The sequence below is a fragment of the Pangasianodon hypophthalmus genome, chromosome 12 (genome assembly GCF_027358585.1).
Source record: "Pangasianodon hypophthalmus isolate fPanHyp1 chromosome 12, fPanHyp1.pri, whole genome shotgun sequence".
Classification (NCBI taxonomy): Eukaryota; Metazoa; Chordata; class Actinopteri; order Siluriformes; family Pangasiidae; genus Pangasianodon; species Pangasianodon hypophthalmus.
The window spans coordinates 10,598,958-10,623,350 of NC_069721.1; the positions used below are offsets into that span (position 1 = coordinate 10,598,958).

The 24,393-nt window shown below is 39.7% G+C and overlaps 2 protein-coding genes across 4 annotated transcripts; both read left to right on the top strand.

Moving 5' to 3' along the window:
- Nucleotides 1-49: 49 nt before the first annotated feature.
- On the top strand, nt 50-20,979 carry grid2ipb (glutamate receptor, ionotropic, delta 2 (Grid2) interacting protein, b). Of its 3 annotated transcripts, none has more exons than XM_026915961.3 (23): nt 51-610; nt 1,379-1,632; nt 2,062-2,388; nt 2,530-2,684; nt 6,943-7,206; nt 9,126-9,211; nt 11,023-11,092; nt 11,797-12,090; nt 12,728-12,879; nt 13,055-13,180; nt 13,521-13,603; nt 13,699-13,843; nt 14,059-14,375; nt 14,449-15,258; nt 15,342-15,429; nt 15,761-15,850; nt 17,143-17,339; nt 17,467-17,622; nt 17,766-17,852; nt 18,012-18,141; nt 18,269-18,387; nt 19,437-19,601; nt 19,754-20,979. In XM_026915961.3, exons 1-23 carry the CDS (start codon nt 523-525, stop codon nt 19,823-19,825), a joined length of 4,275 nt encoding a protein of 1,424 aa, XP_026771762.1. In that variant the 5' UTR covers nt 51-522; the 3' UTR covers nt 19,826-20,979. The 3 variants fall into 3 exon arrangements, with proteins under 3 accessions (XP_026771766.1, XP_026771762.1, XP_026771763.1); XM_026915962.3 differs by having other exon boundaries at nt 15,773-15,850; XM_026915965.3 differs by lacking the exons at nt 13,521-13,603; nt 13,699-13,843 and having other exon boundaries at nt 50-610.
- Nucleotides 20,980-21,427: 448 nt separating this feature from the next.
- LOC113527483 (testis-expressed protein 47) lies at nt 21,428-24,275 on the top strand. Its single transcript, XM_026915348.3, has 7 exons — nt 21,428-21,751; nt 21,956-22,040; nt 22,211-22,314; nt 22,388-22,449; nt 22,565-22,757; nt 23,841-23,988; nt 24,066-24,275. Exons 1-7 carry the CDS (start codon nt 21,671-21,673, stop codon nt 24,113-24,115), a joined length of 723 nt encoding a protein of 240 aa, XP_026771149.1. The 5' UTR covers nt 21,428-21,670; the 3' UTR covers nt 24,116-24,275.
- Nucleotides 24,276-24,393: the final 118 nt, after the last annotated feature.

Here is a 24,393-nt window from a genome sequence, read left to right on the forward strand (position 1 = left end):
CTAATCCAGAGCAAGGGATTTAATTGCACTGGTGTGACTGTGATCCTCTCACAGACGTTCTAATTAGCCTCCACCGTCCTGCTACATCCCCATGCTGATACTGGGCCACTTTCCATCCCTTGGAGAGGGAACTAGCTGTCAGAGTATGGGAGGAAGATATTTATAGCAAAATGGGGCCTCACTTTACCCTTTTTGGAGAGAGAATTATTAAGGATCTGTGCTACACTGTCCCAGTTTCACAGTGTTAGCTCTGCAGGCAAGACTAGACAGACTTGCCAGAGATGCAGAGTCAATGTGACGGAGAAAAGGATTTCGGCACCGTGTGCCCCTCAGCTTTTTATGTGTCAATACTCTGCATGGTTGACTTTGGTGATGGAGGGCATTGGGAAGGTTCTACTCCTTGCCTGCTAATGTTTGACTAGAGGATGTGTTGAACGCATTTAGGAGGCACTTAGGTGGGAGACGTGCACTGGATGTTTTTTCTTATGGCTATAACCATCGACACTTGTTGACTCGGGCAAAATGAAGAGATTCCTGCAAAATAAGAAAGGGAGGTACTCTTTACGCCAAAACCAGAAGTCTGGCCCACGTTATCCACCTAAAGATTTCTGTAAGTTCATATTAGTGTTTTAATTTGCTTGTGAGGATTCAGGAGAATGTGATTTTCTCATTAATTGTGCATAGTTGCTAATAGATGAGAGACATGTTGATTTACAAGTGTGAACACTTATTACCATAGGTTTACAAATAAGCCTGTATAATTTTTGTTAAAATTTAAAGCCTCTTAGCAGATCAGAGCAGAGTTAAGGATTCCTTGGTCTGCCCCCAGCTGGTAAATTGTTAGATTTTGTTCTACATATATGCTTAGCCAAATTAATATTTTTATACTGCTATCCTTTTTTTTTTTTTAGCATGAATGTCCCTCTTACAGCCATTTCAAAGTAAGCACCATGCTGTAGAGGGTTTTGGACGTTTTGTGACATGCAGCTGAGCAAAAATGGCTGTGTAACTGTCTGTCTTCTAAGCACAGGTGATTTTATATTCCTCAGCTGTGAATTCTCAATGAGGTCAATGACGGCAGAAGGTTTGAGGAGTCAGCTGAGACTTGCTGGCTGTGAGCCTGCATCATGCTTTTATACCTCAGTTCCACTGCTGTGCCTGAATATGTGGGTATTGTCATTTACAGAGCAACCTGGCCTGCTTACATGGCTGCTTGTCAAATTGTCTGTTATCCTGAAGAGACACTAGATTTCCTAGTGATTCGAGAACAGGTTTGGGGTTCATTAAATCTTTGGCACAGCTCCAGTCATGGCATCATCACATAGGTGAATGTGTTCAAGAAAAAGAAAGGTAAGCTGCTCTCCTTCCTCTCTTACAGTTTTTACCATGCCAACATCTAACCAGGGCTGGCCAGAGGAGTTTGGCTTCCAGCTTGGGGGCACTGGGCCCAGCTATATCCTTACAGTGGAGGAGGGTAGCAGTGCTCACCTATCTGGCCTGCAGCCTGGAGACCAGGTGCTGGAGATTGAAGGGCAGGATGTGTCCAGTCTGGGAGCTCAGGCTGTCATCGCCCTGGCACAGGCACAAAAGAACATCCCACCCAGCATTGGCGTGGTCTCCAGAATACAGCAGGTTTGAGAAATAACTTTGAGAAAGTTTGGAAGCTTCACCTTCCTAGTTCATGTATTAATTCCAATTTCTCCCACTTGCTTCTCATGACTGAGTTTCCAGCCAAGTTCTCATAATATTTACTAGTCTTTACTATAGAAATTTCTGTACCATTTAGTTAAAGCCATGGTCTGCACTGGCAAACCTCCATTTTTTTTCTATTTTCTTTTTTCTTTCCCATTACATTCCTTATACTTCTTGCACACTGAGCCCCTGTATTTGGTATGCTTCACCTTGCTCATAGAGACATAACATATACGTCACACTGTAGGATGGCCTGACATTTATTTATGTTTCATTTTATCTTTATTTCCCTTCTTATGAATCATTCTTCTAAGTAACTCAAATGTCAGAGACAGTAGTTAATCTCACGGTTTTGTTTTGGCTCTGCAGATGGATATTACCCCAGGCCCTGATGGTCGTTTTGGCTTTACTATCGTGGGAGACTGCCCCCTGCTGGTGGAGGACTGCTCTCCCTGCTCCCCTGCTGGGCGCAGTGGTCTGAGGGCTGGTGATTATGTCATGGAAGTGAATGGAATCCCTGTGAAGCATCATGAGATGGCTGCTGCCTTAATAAAGGCATCACAGGGTCGCACGCTGCGCCTTGGAGTGCTCTGCATGGGCAGCCGGCAGAAGCGTAGCAGCATAGATGAGTGGCAGAAAGGCAGCGAAGGCCCGCGGCTGGACCGCAAACATAAAGCCTTAGAGTTCAATAAAAGGGTGAGATCACATAAGGAATTGCTTTAGCAGTGCACAGAAAAAGCACACATATGTAAGATTTTATTTTCTGTGAATTAAAATACTTGTGATGATTCAAGGCCATGACATTCATGGCCATGTTTTTGTGGAATTATGGGTCAGATTGAGGAGGTGTTGGGGAGCGAGCCTGAGGTGAAAGAGAAGCTGTTTGCCGTGCTAAAGCAGTTTGCTGCTGAGAGGAAGGTGGACTGGCTGGCATCTGTTCTTCCTGACATCCTGACCACTGAGGAGCAGCAACAACTCATTTCTAATGTCAGGTAGGCATTAGACCTCTAGACAGTTTTTACCGTGTTCTAGTTTTTAACCTCTATTTCAGTGCTTCTCTGACCTGAAACACTTTTAGCATGTCTGCACTGTCAGGTGGCCACTAGAGGGCCTCAATGTTGATTCTTTCACTTGAGATTCAGGCTAATGTTCATTTAAACTAACAGGATCTAACAGGCAACGTTCTGATTTTGCTGTGCAGACTCTGGTAATAACTTGCAAGAGGACCTGCAGTGTTTATGTAAAGTCTTAGAGGGAGATTAGTGGGTGTTAGTCAGTCTGGCTACGTAAAGCTGTTGATCACTTGGACTCTATCTGGTACTGTTGTGCTCAGGATTATCCACTGGCATTGCTGTGTGTGAGGTGAGCATGTCCATAAGTGAAATTTCTCTACAAGCAATCCACTAGTTCAATGGCATGATATGGCATGTGCATCACCATGACTGATCCAGTGATGACACAGCTCTGTGTCCCAACACAATCTGTCTGCTTGGCAGGCATAGAAAAATAAACTGGTTCTTTCTCTACAATTTCCTATTTTAGCTCAGAATGCCTGGCTGATTCAGAGAACAAAAGGTAAAGCAAAGCCTTTTGAGGAAATTGCTCACTTGGGACCAAAATGCTACAAAACATCTGTTACTCCATTTGTATCTTTCTTTGGTACAATTATGGGGTGTGTTTGAGTCTTTAGAGAGAAGGGCAGTTAATGTGGACATCAGCATCTGCTCAGCAGTTCAGGGGCTACTAGCACCTGTCTTGATGCCAATAACTAACCCTACATATGATCATACATGGTGATGAGTGTGTTTTTCAAAGCTGTTGCCTTCAACTGCACCATGAATCTAGGAAGACAAAAACTAGTGCATGCAACCCTGATGTACATATGCTGTATGCTATGGCTGGAACCTCTTAATCTACATACCCCATATAGAAGTGTCTACTGAGAAGTGTGACAGAGAAAATCACAAATGTTGGATGTGACTATGTAGATTCAACTGGCTGATACATCATATAGTGTATCTTAAATGCTCTTAAATGTGTTTGTACCTCAGTCAGAAAATCTGTCCTCCATCTGAGCCCCAGCAGCAGGGTGTGTCTGTATAAGCAATGTTTCTACTGGGAATAAACTCAAATAGTCATGGAATTATACATACATTTTGATTCCCATTTCTAACCTACTGAACAGTATCTGGGTCAGTGTTTTAACACTATGAGTATAGCACAGTTTCTGATGGCCTACTGGGATGCTACCCAGCATTCATTACTAATATTCACTTTAGATGGTGATAGAAAAATACTTTTTGACTCGGTTGTCATGGTGGCTAGCCATAGAGACAGTGTGTTTCCATACAGGCAGAATATTAAAATATGCTAATCTGCAAGCCTGCAGACATTTCATATTTCTCTCTTTTCTTCTCATTATTCAGCATTATGCCTTTGCAGCTCATTATGAAGTGGGTGTACTCTTTTGACAGTTTCTTGCTGATTTCTGATAATAAAAAGACTATTCAATTGCATTTTGCTCTGTTGCAATAGTGCCATGTTTTATTTTTCATTTGATTCAGAGTTAATAACAGCCTTGAAAAGAAAGATGGGTTGTTTGGTATGAGTATCTTTTATTTATTGAAAATTTCAGATTGCTGAACTTGAATTTGAATGTCGCTGCTACACACATAGTGTAAATAAATCCAATAAGTGCTAAGTATTTAATGCTGTTTATACTAATAAGTATTTAATAAGTAATCAGCATTTAATAAAACCAGTAAGTAATAAGCATTTGTCAACAGTTTGGACTGACAGTGATTTTTTTTTTCCATTGCTTTGAATGGAGTGCAGTGCATGCTTGTTTTTAAAGTATTTAAAGCAGCTTAAAACTTCTGTCAGTTTCTTTTTAACATGCAAGTCTTATTCCTGAAACGTTCTGAGCTGCGAACAGGTAACCTGATTGCATCATTTGCTGCCAGAATTGTGTACTGAAGCAGTTTGATTATCATGCTTGAGAAAGCTATAAATTATTAATGTATGTATATCCTTATGTGGGGTGTCTCTACAGTCTGTTTACCAAATGTCATTTGAGCAAGTGCTGTCTTTTCTGTTTGAAACCAATTTGGCTTTTTTTTTTCGATTAAGAAGAAATAAAGAATCTATGGTGGTATGTAATAGGCAACCCTGCTGCTATTGAATTATTGATGAAATCTGCAAAAATGTTTTTCATACATACTGCATTTAAAAAGCAACTATATAGTAAACATGTCATAACCACTAAATCAGAAAATTCTGCCAATTTAATATGTTGTTTCAACTTTTATGTTTTCCAGAAATATGATATGTTAGTATCTCCTAATGCATTGTACATGTACTGTTTGTACCGATCTCTTTACACGCTTAATTGTCTCCCCTTTTACCTGACAGTACTCACCTCACTAGACCCCTCATATTTAAGCTACTCCACTCAGCTCTGCATATGTAATGTGCACCTGGAGGCAGCTGGGGATTGTCATGGCAGCCTTCAGCACATAATAACATATTTGCATTTTCCCCTGAAGACTTTTGAGCACAGTTAATGTTAATTTTTGACTTAAAAAATAAATAAAGTTGTTTTGTGATAAATGCATTTGCCTTATTGTCAGTGGATAATGTGCTGTACTGCTGTTCAAAGAGACACCAGTCATGTACATGGATGACATGAAACACTAACACAGGTCTTATACTTACCCAAGTAAACTTTCAGTTTGCAGTTTATTAATACATTTATTTATTAATTCCTTTATGTTATATTACACTCATCATCCTCATTATGTGAGATTCTCCTTGCAAATCTTAGCGAAGATAATACAGTGAAGATTTTTTCTTTGGGTGTCATGACAAATTATTCTGTGTTTTATTGACCCTAAAACAATTAGTGGTTATTCTGAACAATAGTGATTTATATGATGGATTTTTTAGATTACAGAGTTATAATGAAATCATATTTTTACTTTGCTACCAAAATAGTATTAAAAATAATATCCATTACAGCCACACGGTATTAAGTTGATCGATTACTGTTTACACTCCAGTATGTAGTAACTGATTCTTTAAGAAGTGCCTTTGAACACTCGTTTTGCATTTTTGTATTCCACCACTATCTAAATTGCATGCAAACCCTGTTGTTAATTTGTGCTTAGTATATGCAGTGGGGTCCGAAAGTCTGAGAAAATCTGGGATTTTTTTTTCTTTCATTAAAAATTGGAAATAAACAGAAGGTTTTAGAATTTTAAATATTTAAAACAAAAAAGTAAATGTTCAATATCTTTAATATTTAATATTCAAGATTCTGTGCTATTTCTAGGTCCCTATTTAAATGTAAGCAGATTTGTGATATTGACCATGTTAAGTGCGTTGTACAAAAGGTCAGATTTTGCTCATGCCTAATCTCTTCTATTGAAGCATGTTTTCAGATGACTCTGATGGATTTTATCAAAAATGGATCATAAGGTTTTACATAAAGTAGTAGAATCCATGCCAGCTCGAGTGCACACTGTCATTAAAGCAAAAAGGAGACATACCAAATACTAAAAAACTCTGCAAATCATGTAAATATTTCAAAGATTATACTTTTCAGTCAAGTTGTTGTCAGTAATATACTTTGTAATGAAAACTGTTGTATTAAGTTAGAAAAGAATGCAAAATAGAAGCATTTTGACTAGTGCTGCCAGACCTTTGGACCCTACTGTATGATACAGTTTATCCGTATGCAGTACAGATACAGTACATCATGTATAGAATACTAAAATAATTTAGTACTGTTAAAATAAATAAATACAATAAAAATAAATAGTGTGAGAGAAATACAGAGAGGGAAAGAGAGAGAGAAAGAGAGAGAGCGAGAAAGAGAGAGAGAGAGCTGGGGAGAGTGAGAGTGCGAGAGATACTCCCACACCTTTCAATTTGCTATATGCTGCCTGCTGTAGTGGGAGCTTGTCAGTAGGAAACCAGACTTCTTTCCTCATTTGAGAGGCTCAGTCATCATCTGTAGCACAGAAGGACACTCTGTACTGCTGTAATGGATTTTTAAACAGGAACATTTTTCCAGCTTCTTCTTTTGATCAGAGGGAAAGGAATCTGTTGTAAGCCTTCGCTTGACCACGACTGACGTCATTGGCCGGAGGGCATAGCTATCTGAACTGGTCTGAAAGCTAAACTTAATGGCTCTTTACAGCTGATTTTCACCATCCATTTCTTCTGCCTTGCTGTTACTATGTTTGCTAGGATCTTCATCCCCAAGAAGCACCGGCAGAGGTTTGATGAAGCCGTCTCCCAAAGTCTTCTCAACCGCGTGTGCCGCAGTAAGAGCGTGAGCGAGCCAGGCCAGAACCGACTGCGCCGCAGCCGCAGCCAGGAGCACCATGAGCGGCCACATGCCTCCAAAAGGGCCAGCTCAGTTCCCAGAGACACCGGAGAGAACCATGAACGTGGCCACAAGAAGAGCACATCTGGCATCCCCAGCATCCCCCCCACTGGAGCAAATCAGAGGTATATATGAATATAAACACACATCACATACTATAAACTGTTTTCCAAGTCTCTTAATTTTATTTCTGAATTACTGTGTACTGTAGTTCATCCCTGGGTTTTACCTTAAAAATACACATGTACATATAAACATGGACTCCCTGTGTACATAATGGATAGAGTTACAACAGATTTAATTGATGAGAAAATGGTTCTGTATATATCACTGTACACGATGCACTAGACCAGGTACTGCGTGCGACACAGAGCTGTACAGGTTGTGCTGTGCTTTTGCATTGCTCCTCCTAAAGGGAAGAGTGTTCCCTGTGAATATAAAAGTGTGGTAAAATAAAAGACAGAGCTGTATGAGGATGGCTTTTCATTAAAAAAACATCAATGTTGACACTTCACAGTCTGTGGAATGTTGGACTTGCGTCATGTGTAGGAGTGTGTGTGTGGGTGTGTGGGAACAGCATCATTGGCATATGCTTATTTCAGGACTTAACATCCACTGCTTGATGAAGTAGAATGAAGCTTAATGTGTAATATATTCTATTAATATTGTTTACACACACACACACATGTTCACATTCCATGTTCCACATTGTTTATACCTCTGTTGTACCATTCTATTGCACTACAATTCTATATACATATTCACTCATACAAAAGCAAGTGCCTCTTCATAGAATTAAAGTGGAGATTAAGCATACACTATGTATCTCATCACATGTTGGCCATAAATCTCCTTTATAATGCCTCTGTCATATTGCAGAACCCTTTACACTGTGACATTTGTGATAAGAGATAGGAGATATTACATACATAACTGACCTTCAAATTGTCAACTTACATTCATTTTAGCATCATTACTACTGCCTCTACTATTTATTATAATTTTTGGAATTCTCTTTTTAACAGATTGAGTTTTACATAGATTAAAATCGGACAACACCTTAAACCTTTTTTCAGCAGTTCATTATACAGTATTTTGACTAAAATGTTTTTTCAGCCATTAAATGGTGATATTTTTGTCACAAGCCCATTGACAGAGTTATACATTTTAACAGTTGAATCTATTAGATCAGATATGATTCACTGCCATTATCAAGAATACATTTTAATGCCTAAACTGCTGCTCTTTTTTTTTTTTTTTTTTTTTTTCACTGTTTTCTGCTATGTAATAATGTCCTCTTAAGCAAACATCACTGATTGCCATTATCTGCCTGTTTTAATCAACACGCCTTCATTTAAATGGATGAGTTTGCCTTGTATAAATGGTATAGCATTTTACTGCTTATTCACCTCCATCTTTGCCCAACATCTTCAGTATCTTTTCGAGGAGTTGCCACAGCAACCAACAGCATGCTCTTCGATGTTCAAATGTCAAATGTTCTCAGTGAGAAGCAGAAAAATCAGGGCACTCTTCTGTACTGAAACGTCAAATGCTCTTGATCCATGTTCTCTATGCAGTCTTAGTGCAGTGTTGTCTACCCTTCTGTTCATTTTATCGCTTACTGTGTAAGCAGAAGCCAAAAATAGAATCTGGATTAGATCTGTTTGGTGCTGTAGGTGTGAGAATTTAATATCCATTGCTCATTTTTTTTTAGAGATTTCAGTGTAAACATATCAGAGGGTATTTACTAATCTTTTAGCCATATTAAAATTGCATTTGGAATGATAGAATTTATGCAAAGTGTATATGTGCAACATATGAAGTATATCATATATAATGTAATAAGCACCTGTCTTTTTTAGTCTTTTTTGTTTAGATTAAGCTTATATTTGTATACAAGCAGGCCTAAATACACATAAAATTCAAATCTGATCCAAAAATCATGTGCATCCACATTATATTTATATATCTAATGCAGTATCTGAGAATTGACAAGAACATCATCTCCAACTTCATAGTTTTACTACTAATTTCTCCCCTATAGGACCATCCGTGTGTACAGAGGAAAGAAGAGCTTTGGGTTCACGCTCAGAGGCCATGCTCCTGTGTGGATCGACTCTGTCATTCCAGGTAGACTATGTACTGCCTTGAGTTAGACAGCTATTTAAAAAATATCAGAAGTCATGAGAAGAATGTAAGTAGAGTGTGCATCAACCAGAATTGCTCAGTGGTGTACTCAAGAAGTCAGTTAACGTTTCGTGATATTGTTGTGATTGTGATTAGAGTTGGGTAGGTCTACATTGTGTATGAAAGTCTGGATTAATGTGTGAGGGGCTGGAGAGTGGGAGGTGAATGTGTGAGTGTCTGCATGACGATATCCACCCACTACAGGCCTGGTTAGAACCTAGTTAGCACTGACTCAGCCGAGCCACGTGGAGCTGCTTATGGAAATATTGTAGGCGTCCAGTATCGTGATGAACAAACTGATTGCATACTCTCCTAGACTCAAAACTGAGTGTATGATTTGTGTCTTCATCTATCAGTAGACATGTTAGTAAGTACAGTATATACAGTCCCCTTCAAAATTATTGGAATGGCAAAGTCCATTTTTTTGCTTTTTGCTATACAGTAAGACATATCTGGTTTGATATGAATATGAGATAATAGATCAGAGTTTCAGCTTTAATTTCCTGATAGTTACATCTAGAAGGACTAAACAACATGGCACTTTTTGCTTGAACCCACCAGTTGTTGTTAAAAACGATAAACCAACAATGAGACCAGAGAGCTGTCTATGGGAGAAAAGCAAGCCATTTTGAAGCTGACAAAAGAGGGAAAATCGATCAGAGCCATTGCACAAGCATTGGGCATAGCTAATACAACAATTTGGAATGTTCTGAAAAAGAAAGAAACCACTTTTGTACTAAAAACCAGACATGGAACAGGTCGGCCAAGGAAAACAACAGCAGTTGATGAGAGAAACATTGTGAGAGCTGTGAAGAAAAACCCAAAAACAACAGTCAGTGACATCACCAACTACCACCACAGGGCAGGGGTGAAGGTATCACAATCCACCATTCGAAGAAGACTTTGAGAGCAGAAATAAAGAGGCTATACCACAAGATGAAAACCACTTATCAGCAGTAAGAATCGGAAGGCCAGATTGGAATTCACAAAGAAATACACAGATGAGCCACAAAAGTTCTGGAACCAAGATTAACCTCTACCAAAATGATAGAAAGGCCAAAGTATGGAGAAAAAAGGACCTGCTTATGATCCAAAACATACAATCATCAGTCAAGCACGGTGGAGGGCTTGTGCTTGCATGGCTGCTTCTGGAACAGGCTCAGTAATATTTATTGGTGATGTAACTCATAATGATAGCAGCAGAATGAATTCAGAAGACTACAGAAACATTCTATCTGCCAATTTACAGACAAATGCATCCAATCTAACTGGGTGGAACTTCAACAAGCAGCAAGACAATGGCCCAAAACACACTGCCACCAGCAAAGGTCTTCATCAGGGGAAAAAGTGGAAGGTTTTAGACTGGCCAAGTCAATCACCAGACCATATCAGGAACTGAAAGCTGAAATTCTGATCTGTTGTCTCATGTTCATCTTTTGACCTCAAATCCAAATATCTTCAGTGTATCGCAAAAACAAAAGAATTGGCCTTGTTGTTCCAATAACAAAAAAGGGGGACTGTAGCAGATGAGTTGAAACAGGCTTGTTAAATAATTGATGACACTGAAGAATTCTGATTATAATAAAGCATGCTGCTCAATAGCAGTAAAACAGTAAAAGTTTTTTTTTCTTTCACAAAACCAGAAAACAACAAAAACTATATTACAAAAACAAATAAATATATTTCTAAAATTATGCAACAAGAATATCAGGAATTTCTGTGTTATTAATAACTTTTCTGTTCACTTACTCCAGATAGCCCTGCTGAGGAGTGTGGCCTTAAACCAGGAGATCGTATTCTGTTTCTCAATGGGCTGGATATGAGGTAATCTCCAGATGAGTTTTGAAGTTTATACAAAACATCGAGTGGGATAATCTTTTCTCACAATGTATTTAGCTTCAGTATTTAACTACTTTCATCTACACATACAGTATATTGTGTATATACATGGTAAGTGATTACAATCTTGTCCTATGAGCAGATTTAGAATGATATAAGGATATTGTTGCATGGATGTAGACTTGCTGGGACATTAGTCTAAGTCAGGTATAAGCAGAGCTTGGAACAATATTAATGGATCTCTGAGCTAAAAATAATTAGGTTTGTTTCTGAGACTTAATATTATTGTTGTTCATTCATTGCTCAAAATATCTGATGGCAAAATATGTTTGTACTGTGGTTAAATACAAGCATTCATTCATTCATTCAAAGGATAATGAGGTACTCCTTTTTGTGATATAGGAATGTGGACATGCTGCTGATTAAATAAGATAATACTGTTGAAATGGTGACAATAATAATTAAGTCTTAACCTTGTAAAATCCACTTGTTTTCCATGTTGTTACTGCATAATAAGTTTTACGCTTTCGAAATGTTAAGGAGAGCTAGAGGTTAATAATAGTGGTTATAATAATAAAGATCACTTAAACTAGGATAATAAATAACTCCCCAAATCCTTTCACATAATTATAGTTTTATAAAGCAAACAAAGCCAAGAGTTCCTAAACACAATTTTGGTGTTTGTTTAGGAATTGCTCCCACGAGAAGGTGGTATCAATGCTGCAGGGCAGCGGCGCCAATCCCACTCTGGTGGTGGAAGAGGGGCCGGTGCTATACTCTCCATCAGACTCTGAAACCGAAGAGACTCCCTCACTCCCTTGCTCTCACTCCCCTGCCCTCAGCTCCCTGCAGTGGGTAGCAGAGATCCTTCCTCCTAGCATCCGCGTGCATGGCCGCACCTTCAGTCAGCAGCTCGAGCACCTCCTCACCACGCAAGAGAGATACACAATCTGCAAGGCTCTCGAGACCTTCTTTCAGCACAGGTTACTGTCTCCTGTCTCCTGCTACCTGCTGCCATACACCAAATGCAATACAGCACAGATTTAGACAGTTCTCCTGTTATTAATAAACTTTTCTGCCTTTATTACTTATGGTCACAGCAGTATGTATGAAGCTACTCAGGCTGTTGATTTAGAGCCAGTTTTATGTGGATTGGTGTTTTCTGTGTTATGAAGAATGTCAGTATCTGTGGTCTTACCTATTGCCTTTGAGATCATTTGTAGGCTCAGATATGACAAAATATGGTTTCGTAGCTTAGCATCCTGGCTTCAGACAAATATATTTATTAATTATTACATAAATCCCCCAGAAATTTTAACAGCAACTTCTGAAGTCTGAAGACAACTAATTAACACTCACTGAGAGTAACATGCTTTTCAGCACAAATGTCAAAGCACAGCATTTCCATGGCCTGGAACATTTCTTGAGCCTCACAGTGGTGAAATCAATGTGCAAAGCATTTAAAAATAGCTCCAGCTCCTGGCACAAATAGATGCATACAGAACATTCTGCGTGGGTTCCCTTGGATTTTCTATAGGACTTGATGTTACACTGGGACAGCATACAGGGAGTGCTGCTTTACTGTCACTGAAATGCCTCCCATGTCTGTCTGGAATCCAGGAATGTGGACACACTCATTGTGGATGTTTTTCCTGTGCTGGACACTCCTGCCAAGCAGCTGATCTGGCAGTTCATCTATCAGCTTTTGACCTGTGAGGAGCAGGAGCGCTGTAAGAGCAAGATCTCCCGCTTCCTGGGCTTCAAAGGAGCAGGTGTGCAGTGAAGACCCTTGTGTAGTCTGTGTAGGCTTGGCTGAGTACTAGGCGTGAATGTTATTGCTTGTGTAAATGGTAGATAATGTAGTTTAAGCATTTGTATTTTCTTTCTTGTTTACACAAGATTTTTAATCCCCTTTTGTTGTATATGTGTGTGTGTGTGCACTGGCAGAGCCTGAACTGGGCACAGAAAATCACAGACGGAGCAGCTCCATGAGGGTGACTGGAACATCCCACAGAAACAGTGTCCGAGAAAGAAGCTCAGATGATTGCATCATTGGCACTCATTTAGGAATGGGTATGTATTATATACATCAGTATGGAGGCTTCTGTAAATGTAGATCATATTACACTGGCTCATATTAGCTATGACTCCTCCACCTCCATTTTACATCATGCCGTAGAATCATTCCTTCGCTCTTATGGACCCTTAAACAACTAGCCATGTCAGGTCTAATGTTTATGGTTCAATAAGACTGCTGCTGTGTGTTGAGTTTTGCAAGCAGCTTTTTGCTCAGTCCAACAACCTTACCGCTAAGGTGAATTACAAACAACTGCTGTTTGTGCCTTTGTTTTCATTGGGGGGCTGTCAGCTTGCTTTGGGGTACTGTGTGCTGGACAGTGATCTTTCTCCTCAGGGACTTTCACTGAGCCTGCAACCCCAGGAGAAAGACAATGTGGCGATGGGACCTCCTTTCCCGAGTCCCCAGATTTGAACCACGTGGGTACCATTCAGCACTTGCCAAGTACCTCTTGCATTTTCAATTGCTTTTACTCAGTCATGCCATTGTCATCTAACCACATAAAAACCTGTAGATATCAGGAGTGTACACAGAGCTGGAGAGTGCATACACGGTGAAGAACAGCCAGCCTCTGCAGAGTAACTCATCACCTGGGAATGAGGGCATGAGCCATGCTGACAGCCATGCACTCACTCTCTCCTTCACACATGCTAAAAAAGGTACACTCATAATACCACCCAGTGTCTCTGAAATGCAATGGTTAACTGGTGCTTGATGAGGGGATGTACGATACAAATGTAATAAAACATTTCACTGGAAGAAAGGTAAATATTATTATGGCTGTATATAAATGAATGCATTGATTGACACCTAGCACATATGCACATAATCTTTTATCCATCATCCTCCTTTAAATATATATTGTTCCTTACAGGGAACCGTAAGTCAGGCCTGTCCCTGACATGGAAGGAGCCCTGCTCCAGCCCTCAGTATGACCTCTACCAGCAGACCATCCCTTCTCCTGGAAGCATGGACTCTAACCCCTATGTCAGCCTGGACAGCTCTCCTACCTCCCCTCAGCACTCAGATGAGGCCCCAAGCCCTCAGCCTCGTCGAAAAAAACTTTTCACTTTCTCCAGACCCCCACGCAGCCGAGACACAGACAAATTCCTGGATGCCCTGAGTGAACAGCTTGGCCACCGAGTCACCATTGTGGATAACTTTCTGGGAGGCGAGAATGACTATGAAGAGGTGTGTGTGTTAAGGTTGACTAATGTAAGTAGTTTATATATACAGAGATTTGACTAGTGTGTGTCTTTGACAGATGAGTTTCCAGGAGGAACAGGACAACATATTGTCTCGTCAAGCGAGCAGTGCGAGCAGCGAGGACCACAGCAGTGAGGATTCAAGCTCGCTAACCTACTCGTCTGAATCAGAGCAAATCCCACCCCCTCCCCGGAGCCCCCCACCCCCGCCCCCACCCATTCAGTTCACTGACACGCCCTCCCCCATCTGCCTCACCCCACAACACATGCCTCAACCTCCTCCTGCCTTCCAGAACCACCCCATCATACCCCCTCCACCACCCCCTCCTCGGTTCATCCTCTCCAACCGGCCATCTCGTCACCAAGTGCTGCCTACATGCAAGGAGACAAGGTTCCATCACACCCAGCCCCGAAAGCCCTATTCTCAGCCTTCTGTTCATGCCAGCCAACAACTTCACCAACCCAAAGCCCACCCCATCCTGCATTCATCCCCTCACACATCCCCACAACCTCCTCACACATCCCAAAAGCCTCCTCACACATCCCCACAGCCTCCTCAAACATCGTCTCTGCCTGCTCACACATCCGCACATCCCCCATTGAGGCACCGCACCCAGTCCATCTACCAGAGCCAGCAGAGCTCAGCCATGCAGCCCAAAGCAAAGAGAGATTCACCACAGTCTACCCGTAAGACCTATGAGAGTACCATCTCAAAGGTAACACCACCACCCCCACCTCCACTGCCCCCACCCTGCGAACCCCCACCTCTGCCAAAGCCAAGCCCTCAGGCTTCAGATACCAACCACATGAGTGTGAAGAGGCTCCGCTGGGAGCAGGTGGAGAATTCTGAGGGCACTATCTGGGGACAGGTTAGTTAGTTATACAATAAGCACAATGCAGTGATGGTCTGATAATGATGGTCTGATAATGCCTCTTTCTGCTTGTTTGCCAGCTTGGAGAGGACCCTGACTATGGCAAATTGAGTGACATGGTGAAATACCTCAATCTGGAGCTGCACTTTGGCACACAAGCAGGTTCCAGTAAGTTTGGATTGTCACATGTATTCATGTCAAAGTACCGCCATCAAGAAACATCTACCAAAGCATCTTTGTTGATTGCATATTGTGATATGTTATAACATCTGCACTGATACTTAATATACATATCTCATGTGTGTTGTCTATGTTTGTGCTTTTTCAGCTCATCACGTTTACCATTTCTCATGGATCACTTACAGTCTGTCCATTCACAGTGTCCTCCCCTCCCTCACTGGCATCTCAGCATCTCTCTTTATTCTCATGATGTTCCATTTATTGTTTCCACTGCTGGCTCCAGGAGAACTGATCCTTACAATGTAATTAAATATGTCAGTTTCTCTTCCAGAGCCCGCCATTCTACCTGAGAGCTTTAAAAAGAAAGACGTGGTCGAGATTCTCTCTCATAAAAAAGCCTACAATGCTTGTGAGTATAACTGGGATTACTTCACAGAGGAATTATCCAGGTTGCACCAAAGACTGAGATTTGCTGAATTTGAAGAACAATATAAAATACCTGAGGGTGTATTAATACAAATGTCTTGTGTAAGAATGCTAAAGTATACCTAGTCTCAATGTGCAGTCATGGGAAGCCTTACATTAGCTTCTATACTTATTAGATTTAAAATATCAACTGTAAAACACTGAACTGTTAAGATTACCAGTACATAATGGAGGAAGGCAAAAAAAAAAAAAACAGATTTGCTAGCTATATACACACTCAGCTGCCACTTTATTAGGAACATCTGTACAAGTGCTCATTCCTGCAGTTATTCAATCAGCTAATCAAATGACAGCAGTGCAGTGTATAAAAATCATGCAGATACAAGTCAAGACCAGTAATGGTCACATTAAACATCAGCATGAGGAAAAATGTGATGTCAGTGACTTTGACCGTGGCCTGGTTGTTGGTGCCAGACAGGCTATTGTGAATATTTCAGAAACTGGTGGTCTCCTGGGATTTTCACACACAACAGTCTCTATTCACCAAGAACAGGAATCTGAGGCTCCAGTGGGCGTAGGCTAACCGAAACTGGACAGCTGAATATTGGAAAAACCTCACCTGGTCTGATAAAGTCCTGATTAATTTCTGCTGCTACATGGAAATGGTAGGGCCAGAATATGCTATCAACAGAGTGAATCCATGGACCCAACTTGCCTTGCGTCAACAGTTCAGGGTGGTGGTGTGGTGGAGTAATGGTGTGGGGAATGTTTTCTTGGCACAAATCGGGCCCCTTAATACCAATAGAGCATTGTTGGAATGCTACAGCCTATATGAGTATTGATGCTGACCACGTGCATCCCTTTATGGTCACAATTTACCCATCTTATAATGGCTTCTTCCAGCATGATAATGCACCATGTCTCAAAGCACAAGTCATCTCTGACTAGTTCCATGAACATGACATTGAATCTTGTTTAGTTCAGTGGCCTCCCCCAGTAACCAGATCTGAATCCAATAGAACACCTTTTGGATGGTAGACAGGAGATTCACAGCATGAATGTGCTGCTGACAAAACTGCAGCAATCATGTGCTGGACTAGAACCTCAAAGGAATATTTCCAACACCTTGTGGAATCCATGCCACAGAGATTTGAGGCTGTTACGAGAGCAAAGGGAGGGAGTTCCTACCAAGTATTACTATGATGTTCCTAATAAAGTGGCTGGTGAGTGTAAGAGGTGAAGTTTGCTCACTCTCCCCTTGGTTGCTCTCCCCAGCTATCCTCATAGCCCATCTGAAGCTGTCTCCAGGAGAGTTACGAAAGGTCCTCATGACTATGAGCACTGAGCGTCTGGAGCCTTCTCACATTAAGCAGCTTTTGCTGTATGCTCCTGATGATGATGAGGTTAAACAGTTCCAGCAGTATGACCAGGATCCTGCCAAGCTTAGTGAACCTGACAAGTTTGTCCTTCAGGTGCACATTTCTTTTACTGTGCAGATAAGAAATTTTTTTCTGGAAAACAATTCCAGGAAGTTCCATTAAAATATAGAAGGCATTTCATTTGTTTATGAAAGCTTAAGACTTTGTGTGGGTCTTGCAGATGTTGCTAGTGCCTGAGTATAAAACCAGATTGCGGAGTCTCCTGTTTAAAACAACCCTGCAGGAGAAAACTGAAGAAATGCGACTTGGTTATGAGTGCATCTACAAAGCCTCCCTAGAACTAAAAAACAGCAAAAAACTTGCAAAGATCCTGGAGGTAAAGTACTTTTATAACCTAAACAGCCATTTGTACAGTAATGAGTTAATGAAACATGCATCTATTTTCTAATTTTTATATGCATTAATATTCTGTATAGTGAACTTTTCTTTAGATATAATTATTATGATGTTTTGTTTTAGTTTGTCTTAGCAATGGGAAACTATCTTAATAATGGCCAACCCAGGACAAATAAACCCACAGGCTTTAAAATCAACTTCCTTACTGAGGTACAGTAGATATTAATCAAAAAGATGGTTTGAAAGATGTTTTATTATGTTTTTTATATCATTTTGCCATTAAAAATATTACATAAAACATGTAAGCTTGTTAACTGGCCTATCTAATAATAAGGTTGTGAGAATCCTGAACCACTGTCTTCTCCACAGCTCAGCACAACAAAAACAGTAGATGGGAAGTCAACCTTTCTCCATATTCTAGCCAAATCACTACGCCAACACTTTCCCGAACTTCTCAACTTTGCAGGAGAGCTTATAACAGTGCCACTGGCTGCCAAAGGTAAAATCAGCCAAGTGCCAGTAATGTAATATATTTATATATATCTTCTGTGCATGTTAAAAAAAATCTTAATAGATAACATGATAAGTCATGTTTGGCTGAATACTTTTTTCCTCTGTGCACCCAGTGAATCAGAGAACCATTACAGCAGACCTCAGTGATCTCCACTCCACTATCCAGGAAATCAGGACTGCCTGTCTAAAGATCCCAGCCACAGCAGAAGATCGATTTGCAGCAGTCATGAGTGTATCCTCTACTAATGCATAAGGATTTTAAACAAAAAAGATCGACTAGAATAGAAGGTGGACTTCAGGCAGTTGTTTGTCGTTGAGAGTGGGATTCAAAATCCCTAGTACTGGTGCTTGGCTGGACCTACAATTTGTAATGGTATACCAGTGTTTTAACAATGCTACAGCAGCACACTACTTTCTTCATCCTGTCTTTCACAGAAATACTCAATTTTCTGGCCTTGATAAATGTGTTTATATCACAGTGCTGTGGAAATCTCAAATCTGATTGGTCAGAAGGTGCTGAATTTTCTTAATGCGGCTTTGAAACAGATTAAGAGAATGTGTTGTTATTTAACAAAGAAACATGTCTAGCTGTTGATTTGGTGAAGTTTTCTGTAAGGAGACATTTATTTAACATTTTTGGAAGGAGTTTTAGGTGTCAGCACTTCGTAACAGTCCACAAGATTTTTACCATGGGAGAGTCTTCAGGACAGAGGAGTTTATGCTTTCTGGTTTCTCTGTAACTTGACAAGCTGTATTTTTTTTTTTTTTTTTTGTATAACTTATTAATTAACTTCAAGAATGAGACAAAAATATAGCCTGGTGAAGGAACAACTGTTATAAGTGGTAACAGGAACTAACTTGTCTTGAGGATGTACCACAACATTAAATATAACTGTAACTGGATAAAAAAAAGCATGACATGCCATTCATTAATAAATTAAAAATTGTAATTGTTGACAAATTGCTGTGGTATAAGAGGAATAAAACATTGTCTTATATAACAGAATGTGTTATTATAGGAAAATATTTAACTTTGCGGTGGTAACAGCCCTCTGCTTCATGCTAGGCTGCATCACACCACCCCAAACATGACAGCATGCCCTGTCATGTTTTATTCCTAAACAGCATGCATTTTACAGAACATACAAGATCACAGTTATCCTCAGTAGAAATCAACAGAACATTATATTTCATGTAACATAAGCATTAAATGCAAATTTGCCTGCTGAGACTCTGATGTAGAAGAACAAGTGTGTATTGATCTCTTAACTTTGGCGTCAGAGCTTCCTAGAAAACTCGCATCCAGTTGTGCAGTCTCTGGACTCTCATCAGCAGAAAGCAATGGATGAGTTTGCCAAGGTAGCCTCTTACTTTGGAGAAGACAGCAAGGCCACGACCACAGAAGCATTCTTTGGCATCTTTGCCGAATTCATTTCTAAGTTTGGGGTGAGCCGTGCATGGAAATGAAGAAACAGTGTTCCGCATCTTAAAATAACATGAAGTAATATGATAAGTAATAAAAGTCATGCCATTTCTGTCTGATTGAAAAAAAGGGATTTTGATGAGTTTTGCTATGTCGTTTTTTCTCTGTGTTGCAGAGAGCACTAAATGAGACGCAGGCCACAGAAAACCCCAGGAGTCCTCGCATTGCTTCACCTTTAGCCTGGTGAGAATATGCTTTAGAATTGCTGCTCTCATAAACTAAGGCCATCCATGTGCCAAGAACTTGACAAAACAACAGGTGAAGCAAAGAATTTAATCTAAGTTAATGACCTACATGTTAAGAGTGTAACTTCATCATAAAGAATATATATTTTATACAACTTTAAAGCTATCAAGGATATGGATATAGTTTCATTATTTTTAAAAAAAGTTTCTAGTGGCAAGAGAATGTAACAAGAATGTGAGCACTTTAAAATTCTTTCACCCACAGTTGATGATAATATAGTCAGCTGTTTATTAATTATTCCTTTCACTGATGAATACTGACCAAAAACTTGCTGACAGACTATAATGATGGATGGGTGTTAATCGTGTTAGTCAGCAGCATATCAACATTGTAAACAGATGATTAATTTTTGCTCAGCATTAGTGTTGTCACTGTCATTTGCTGAGAAGAGACCCTGCCACACTGATAATGGCCACTTATTTTGTCTGATCTGTTTGAACAGTGGCAAAGCTGTGCATGAAAAACTGTACAGTGTAACAGTACTTATTATGAAACTGTCATCTATGAGCTCTCTTTGCTGTGACAATTAAAATCTGAATGAAAATGCATAGGTCTGTTTTTAGTCTCAATGAAATGGCCCTGTGTTTACATCTTGTTTGTTTTATGTTTACATGGTAAATTATTATGCAGCTTGGCAGATTTTTCCTAGAAATAATGTTTGAAATGTTCTTTCTGCCTGATGTTTTGTGTTCCCAACAATCTATTAGTAGCCTCCTTATTAAATCCAAATGCATGGACAACTAATTGCTTGTCTTTGTGTCAAAAACAAACACCCATGTTCCTTTTTTTGTCTGTCCTTTTTCAAACCAGTGACAGTATTTTGACAGGTTAATCTACAATTTGCATGTAGCATTGTGTTTATTTTTGTTGGCAAATAATTTTATTATTCTTAACGTAGGCCTAACCATTGGTTTCCTTTTAACCTGTATTTCACGGTAGGACTTAGGTGTATTGGTGTATAGATTGTTTGTGAATAGGATAGTATTTATCCTGTGCAGTTCTCTTTCAGCTTCACTTTCTTTGGGCCACATTGGGCTGCATTTTATTCTGCTGTCTAATTTATATCTTGTGAATAAACAAAACTTCTGACAAGCACTGATGAATATCTGAGTCATTTGTATACTGACCTGCTCTTCAGCACATTGTACAAAAGCACATATGTTCAGCAGGGTTGCCAGGTCTCGGTGATAAAAGCAGCCAAATGACCACTTCCAAACACACATGTAAGATTCTCAATGTAAGAAGAACAGAGAATGACAAACACACACACAGATAGATAGGTAGATAATAGATAGATAGATAGATAGATAGATAGATAGATAGATCTATCTATATCTCACACAAATAAAAATCTTGAAATCTCGTGTGTGTGTGTGTGTGTGTGTTATACATATATATATGTATATGTATATACATATACATATACACACACACACACACACACACACACATACATACACACAAATATACATACACATGCACACACTGATCAATACATTCATTAATAAATAATTAAAAACAATTAGAGAGTAATTAAAAAAAAAATCAATTAGCAAATTACAGAATATATGCAGTGGGTTCGGAAAGTATTCAAACCCCTTCCGTTTTGTACCTCCGTGTGGTATAGATTTAAGTTAAAATGTATTAAAGGCATTTTGTAGATAGTGGATTTAATGCTAGAGATTTGATTTGGCAGCGCGTGCGGCTCTCTGGCGCCCTCTGCTGTTCCGCCGCGGTCATTAGCAGCGAGCTAACGGCAGCAACGGTCGTCTTCAGAGGCAGAAACATGGCTGAAAACGCCCTACATTTTAATACATACAGAAATTCCCTTTTTTCTGAAACTGTAAAACAAAAAACAACAAATGAGGTGCATTTTAATGCAATTAAGTTAAATATTTATTAAAATATCTATTTTCACTTATTCACCAATTAATTAAAGGTAGCTAGCCTAGCTAGATAGACTAATTGCTATGAGCTCATGAGCCAGTTACTGGTTATTTAGCTGTTTAGCTTGTCGGTTTATTTTGAGGGAATTTTAAATGATGGCAATTATGTCTGCTTTTTTCTTCAGAGAGGCGTTATTCACAGATTGGTTTATGTGGCAAAAATAAACCAGGACTGGATAAGTGAAAGGGATAAATGCAGTGCAGTAACTGGTAAGCGTGACTGAGTTTAAGGAAATGCAGGTTAGCTCGCTAGCTAAGGCTAGACAAGACATGTTGCTATCTAGTTAGTCCATCTAGTAAGTAAGTTGTTGAGTTTTGGCTGGAATATATCTTCAGTATCTTCAGCAGCAGAAGCTTAAGCTGCACTTGTTTTGTTTCAGAATACTTTGAAGAGTTTCTATCCAAATTGCAGAAAAAAACCCCGAGAGAGGTTGTTACTGGGTTACTCCTGGTGTACTCTAAATCCATCATCCATCTGTTAGAGGTATGCTGTAACTAAAAGGTGATTTAAATATGTGTATATTATTATAACTTTATACATTTACTGTCCTTTCCAGTCCACATCTGAAGTGCTCACACAGATCCTGAAAAACCTGAGTGAAATGGAGGAAGGCTCTAAGTAAGAGATAGAGGGCTCCACATTTTTTATCCAGCTGACTGAAGGTTTATTCAGTGAAGGCCCAGGACAAATTTACAATGAATCATTTTATGTAATATTTCCCTTTATGTTAAAGCTCTTTACTGAAGGATTGCAGGATACTGGTGGTTTCTCACTGCCTGCCAGTTCGACTGTTCTCCTCATGGAGCTGCCGAATGATAAAGGTGCCTGTGAGGCAGACAGATGCAGCTGAACACACACAGCCAGTTGAGCTGCTCGTCTCACACAGCCTCGCAATGATTTACAAATACTGCACATATCTGCTAAAGGTACATAACCATGTTTACAGCCACAGCCACATACAGAATTGTAACAGCTTTGTATTTTCACACACCTACACTTTGGTACAGAGGACCAAATGAGAGGGGTTGGGGAAAAAAAAGAGAAACATATGAATCATATTTGTACACTGAGGTCCAGGACAGTTCATAAATGTGTAAAATGTATCCTACCCCCCGTTACTTTTCCTTTGCTCATGGGTCCACAGACCTTTTCTGTGTGTCTTTGAGCTCTCGTTGTTTGAGGCTCAGGTTTTTTCTTCTTAGCAACAAGCCTGTAAATTCGGTCATGTAAACGCTGACACTAGATTCCTGGCTTATGGGAACTCTTCCCCTTTACATACACATTTTTGCACTTTTTGTATTCAAGACACCTGCACATCAAACACCGGGCTTTTTTGACACTCCTTGTGAGATTTTAAGACCTAAAGCAACCAACACAGTGCTGATAGGATTCACATTTTGCTTGTACATACTGCTAATTGACATACAGCCTAACATGACTTACTTCTTCAGTGTTGTTTCGTGTGCTTTTGTTCTTTTGCTCATTTTCATTGTCAATTCAGGAGTTTAAAGGAGTTTGTAATTTTTAGAGTCTTCTGCTATCTGAGAGGTGAACTGTAATGAAAACACTGACAAGCTTTCCCTTTCCCCCCAAATAACCCCACCCAGATATGAGCAGCTCTGCTTTCTTGCTGCAGACAGGGCTAAAATCCAGACAAGAAGAATGTAATTAAAAAAAAAAAAAAAAGAAAGAAAAAGAAAAACACACAACTGAAATAAATAAACTAGCTCTTGCAACATTGCAAATGAAAGTTTGTCTAAGGTGTCCTGAAATTATACTATTACTACAGGTTTAGAAACTCTTTTAAACATTACAAGCAACCCCCCAATATGTGTTACAAAAATGCCACTGCAAGAAAACTCACTTAGCACAACCAAGTGAACCCACAGTCAGTCAGTCAGTCTCAGAGTACATATTACTGAGTATACATCATTTACTTCATTACTGTAGTGGAGAAGAGGAGGAAAACATTGAGCTGGCTGTGTAATATTTCCAATGTCACTCTGCAGGGTATTCGTGAAGGGCAAGACACAAAGGAACAGGCTCATGTGCTGGAAGAGGAAACCATTATTCACCTCTGCCAGAGCCAAGTATTACATTCTCCCAATACCTTCCTTAAGAGCTACACAAAGCCAGTAAACATCCTCATGGACACAGGTAAATGGTATGTCATTTAAAACATTCAGGTTTGTTAGATTTCTCTTGAAATTTGATAAACATAATTGTGTTATTAGAAATTGTGTGGCCAACCAGTCATCGACTCTACTGGAAGAGAGAGTGGTAAAGAACAAAAGACCCTTAGAATGCAACAAGGAATATTTACAAAGGAAGAAGTCACTGAAGCACATAATTAAAAACCATAAAAGGAGTTGGTATTGTGCTTTATTAATTAATCGTAAAGCAGTAATAGCAAGCCTTTTGGTCCCCCCCCCCCCCTAAATTTCTCATTTCACAATTTTCTTATTTGTACACCATCAACATATATACCTGTAGTTCATTTTCCAAACATTATAATGGGTAAGGCAGCAAGGTAAAGGCAAGGCCTGTGAACAAACATACTAT

Bases quoted from the DNA above. Each gene is read 5' to 3' on its own strand.
- grid2ipb (XM_026915961.3), top strand. From the start codon at position 523: ATGAAGAGATTCCTGCAAAATAAGAAAGGGAGGTACTCTTTACGCCAA. The intron at 611-1,378 runs GTAAGTTCATAT...CCTCTCTTACAG, and splicing joins TTATCCACCTAAAGATTTCT to TTTTTACCATGCCAACATCT. The intron at 2,389-2,529 runs GTGAGATCACAT...ATTATGGGTCAG, and splicing joins CCTTAGAGTTCAATAAAAGG to ATTGAGGAGGTGTTGGGGAG.
- LOC113527483 (XM_026915348.3), top strand. From the start codon at position 21,671: ATGGCTGAAAACGCCCTACATTTTAATACATACAGAAATTCCCTTTTT. The intron at 22,758-23,840 runs GTACATAACCAT...GTCACTCTGCAG, and splicing joins ACTGCACATATCTGCTAAAG to GGTATTCGTGAAGGGCAAGA. The intron at 23,989-24,065 runs GTAAATGGTATG...TTGTGTTATTAG, and splicing joins AAACATCCTCATGGACACAG to AAATTGTGTGGCCAACCAGT.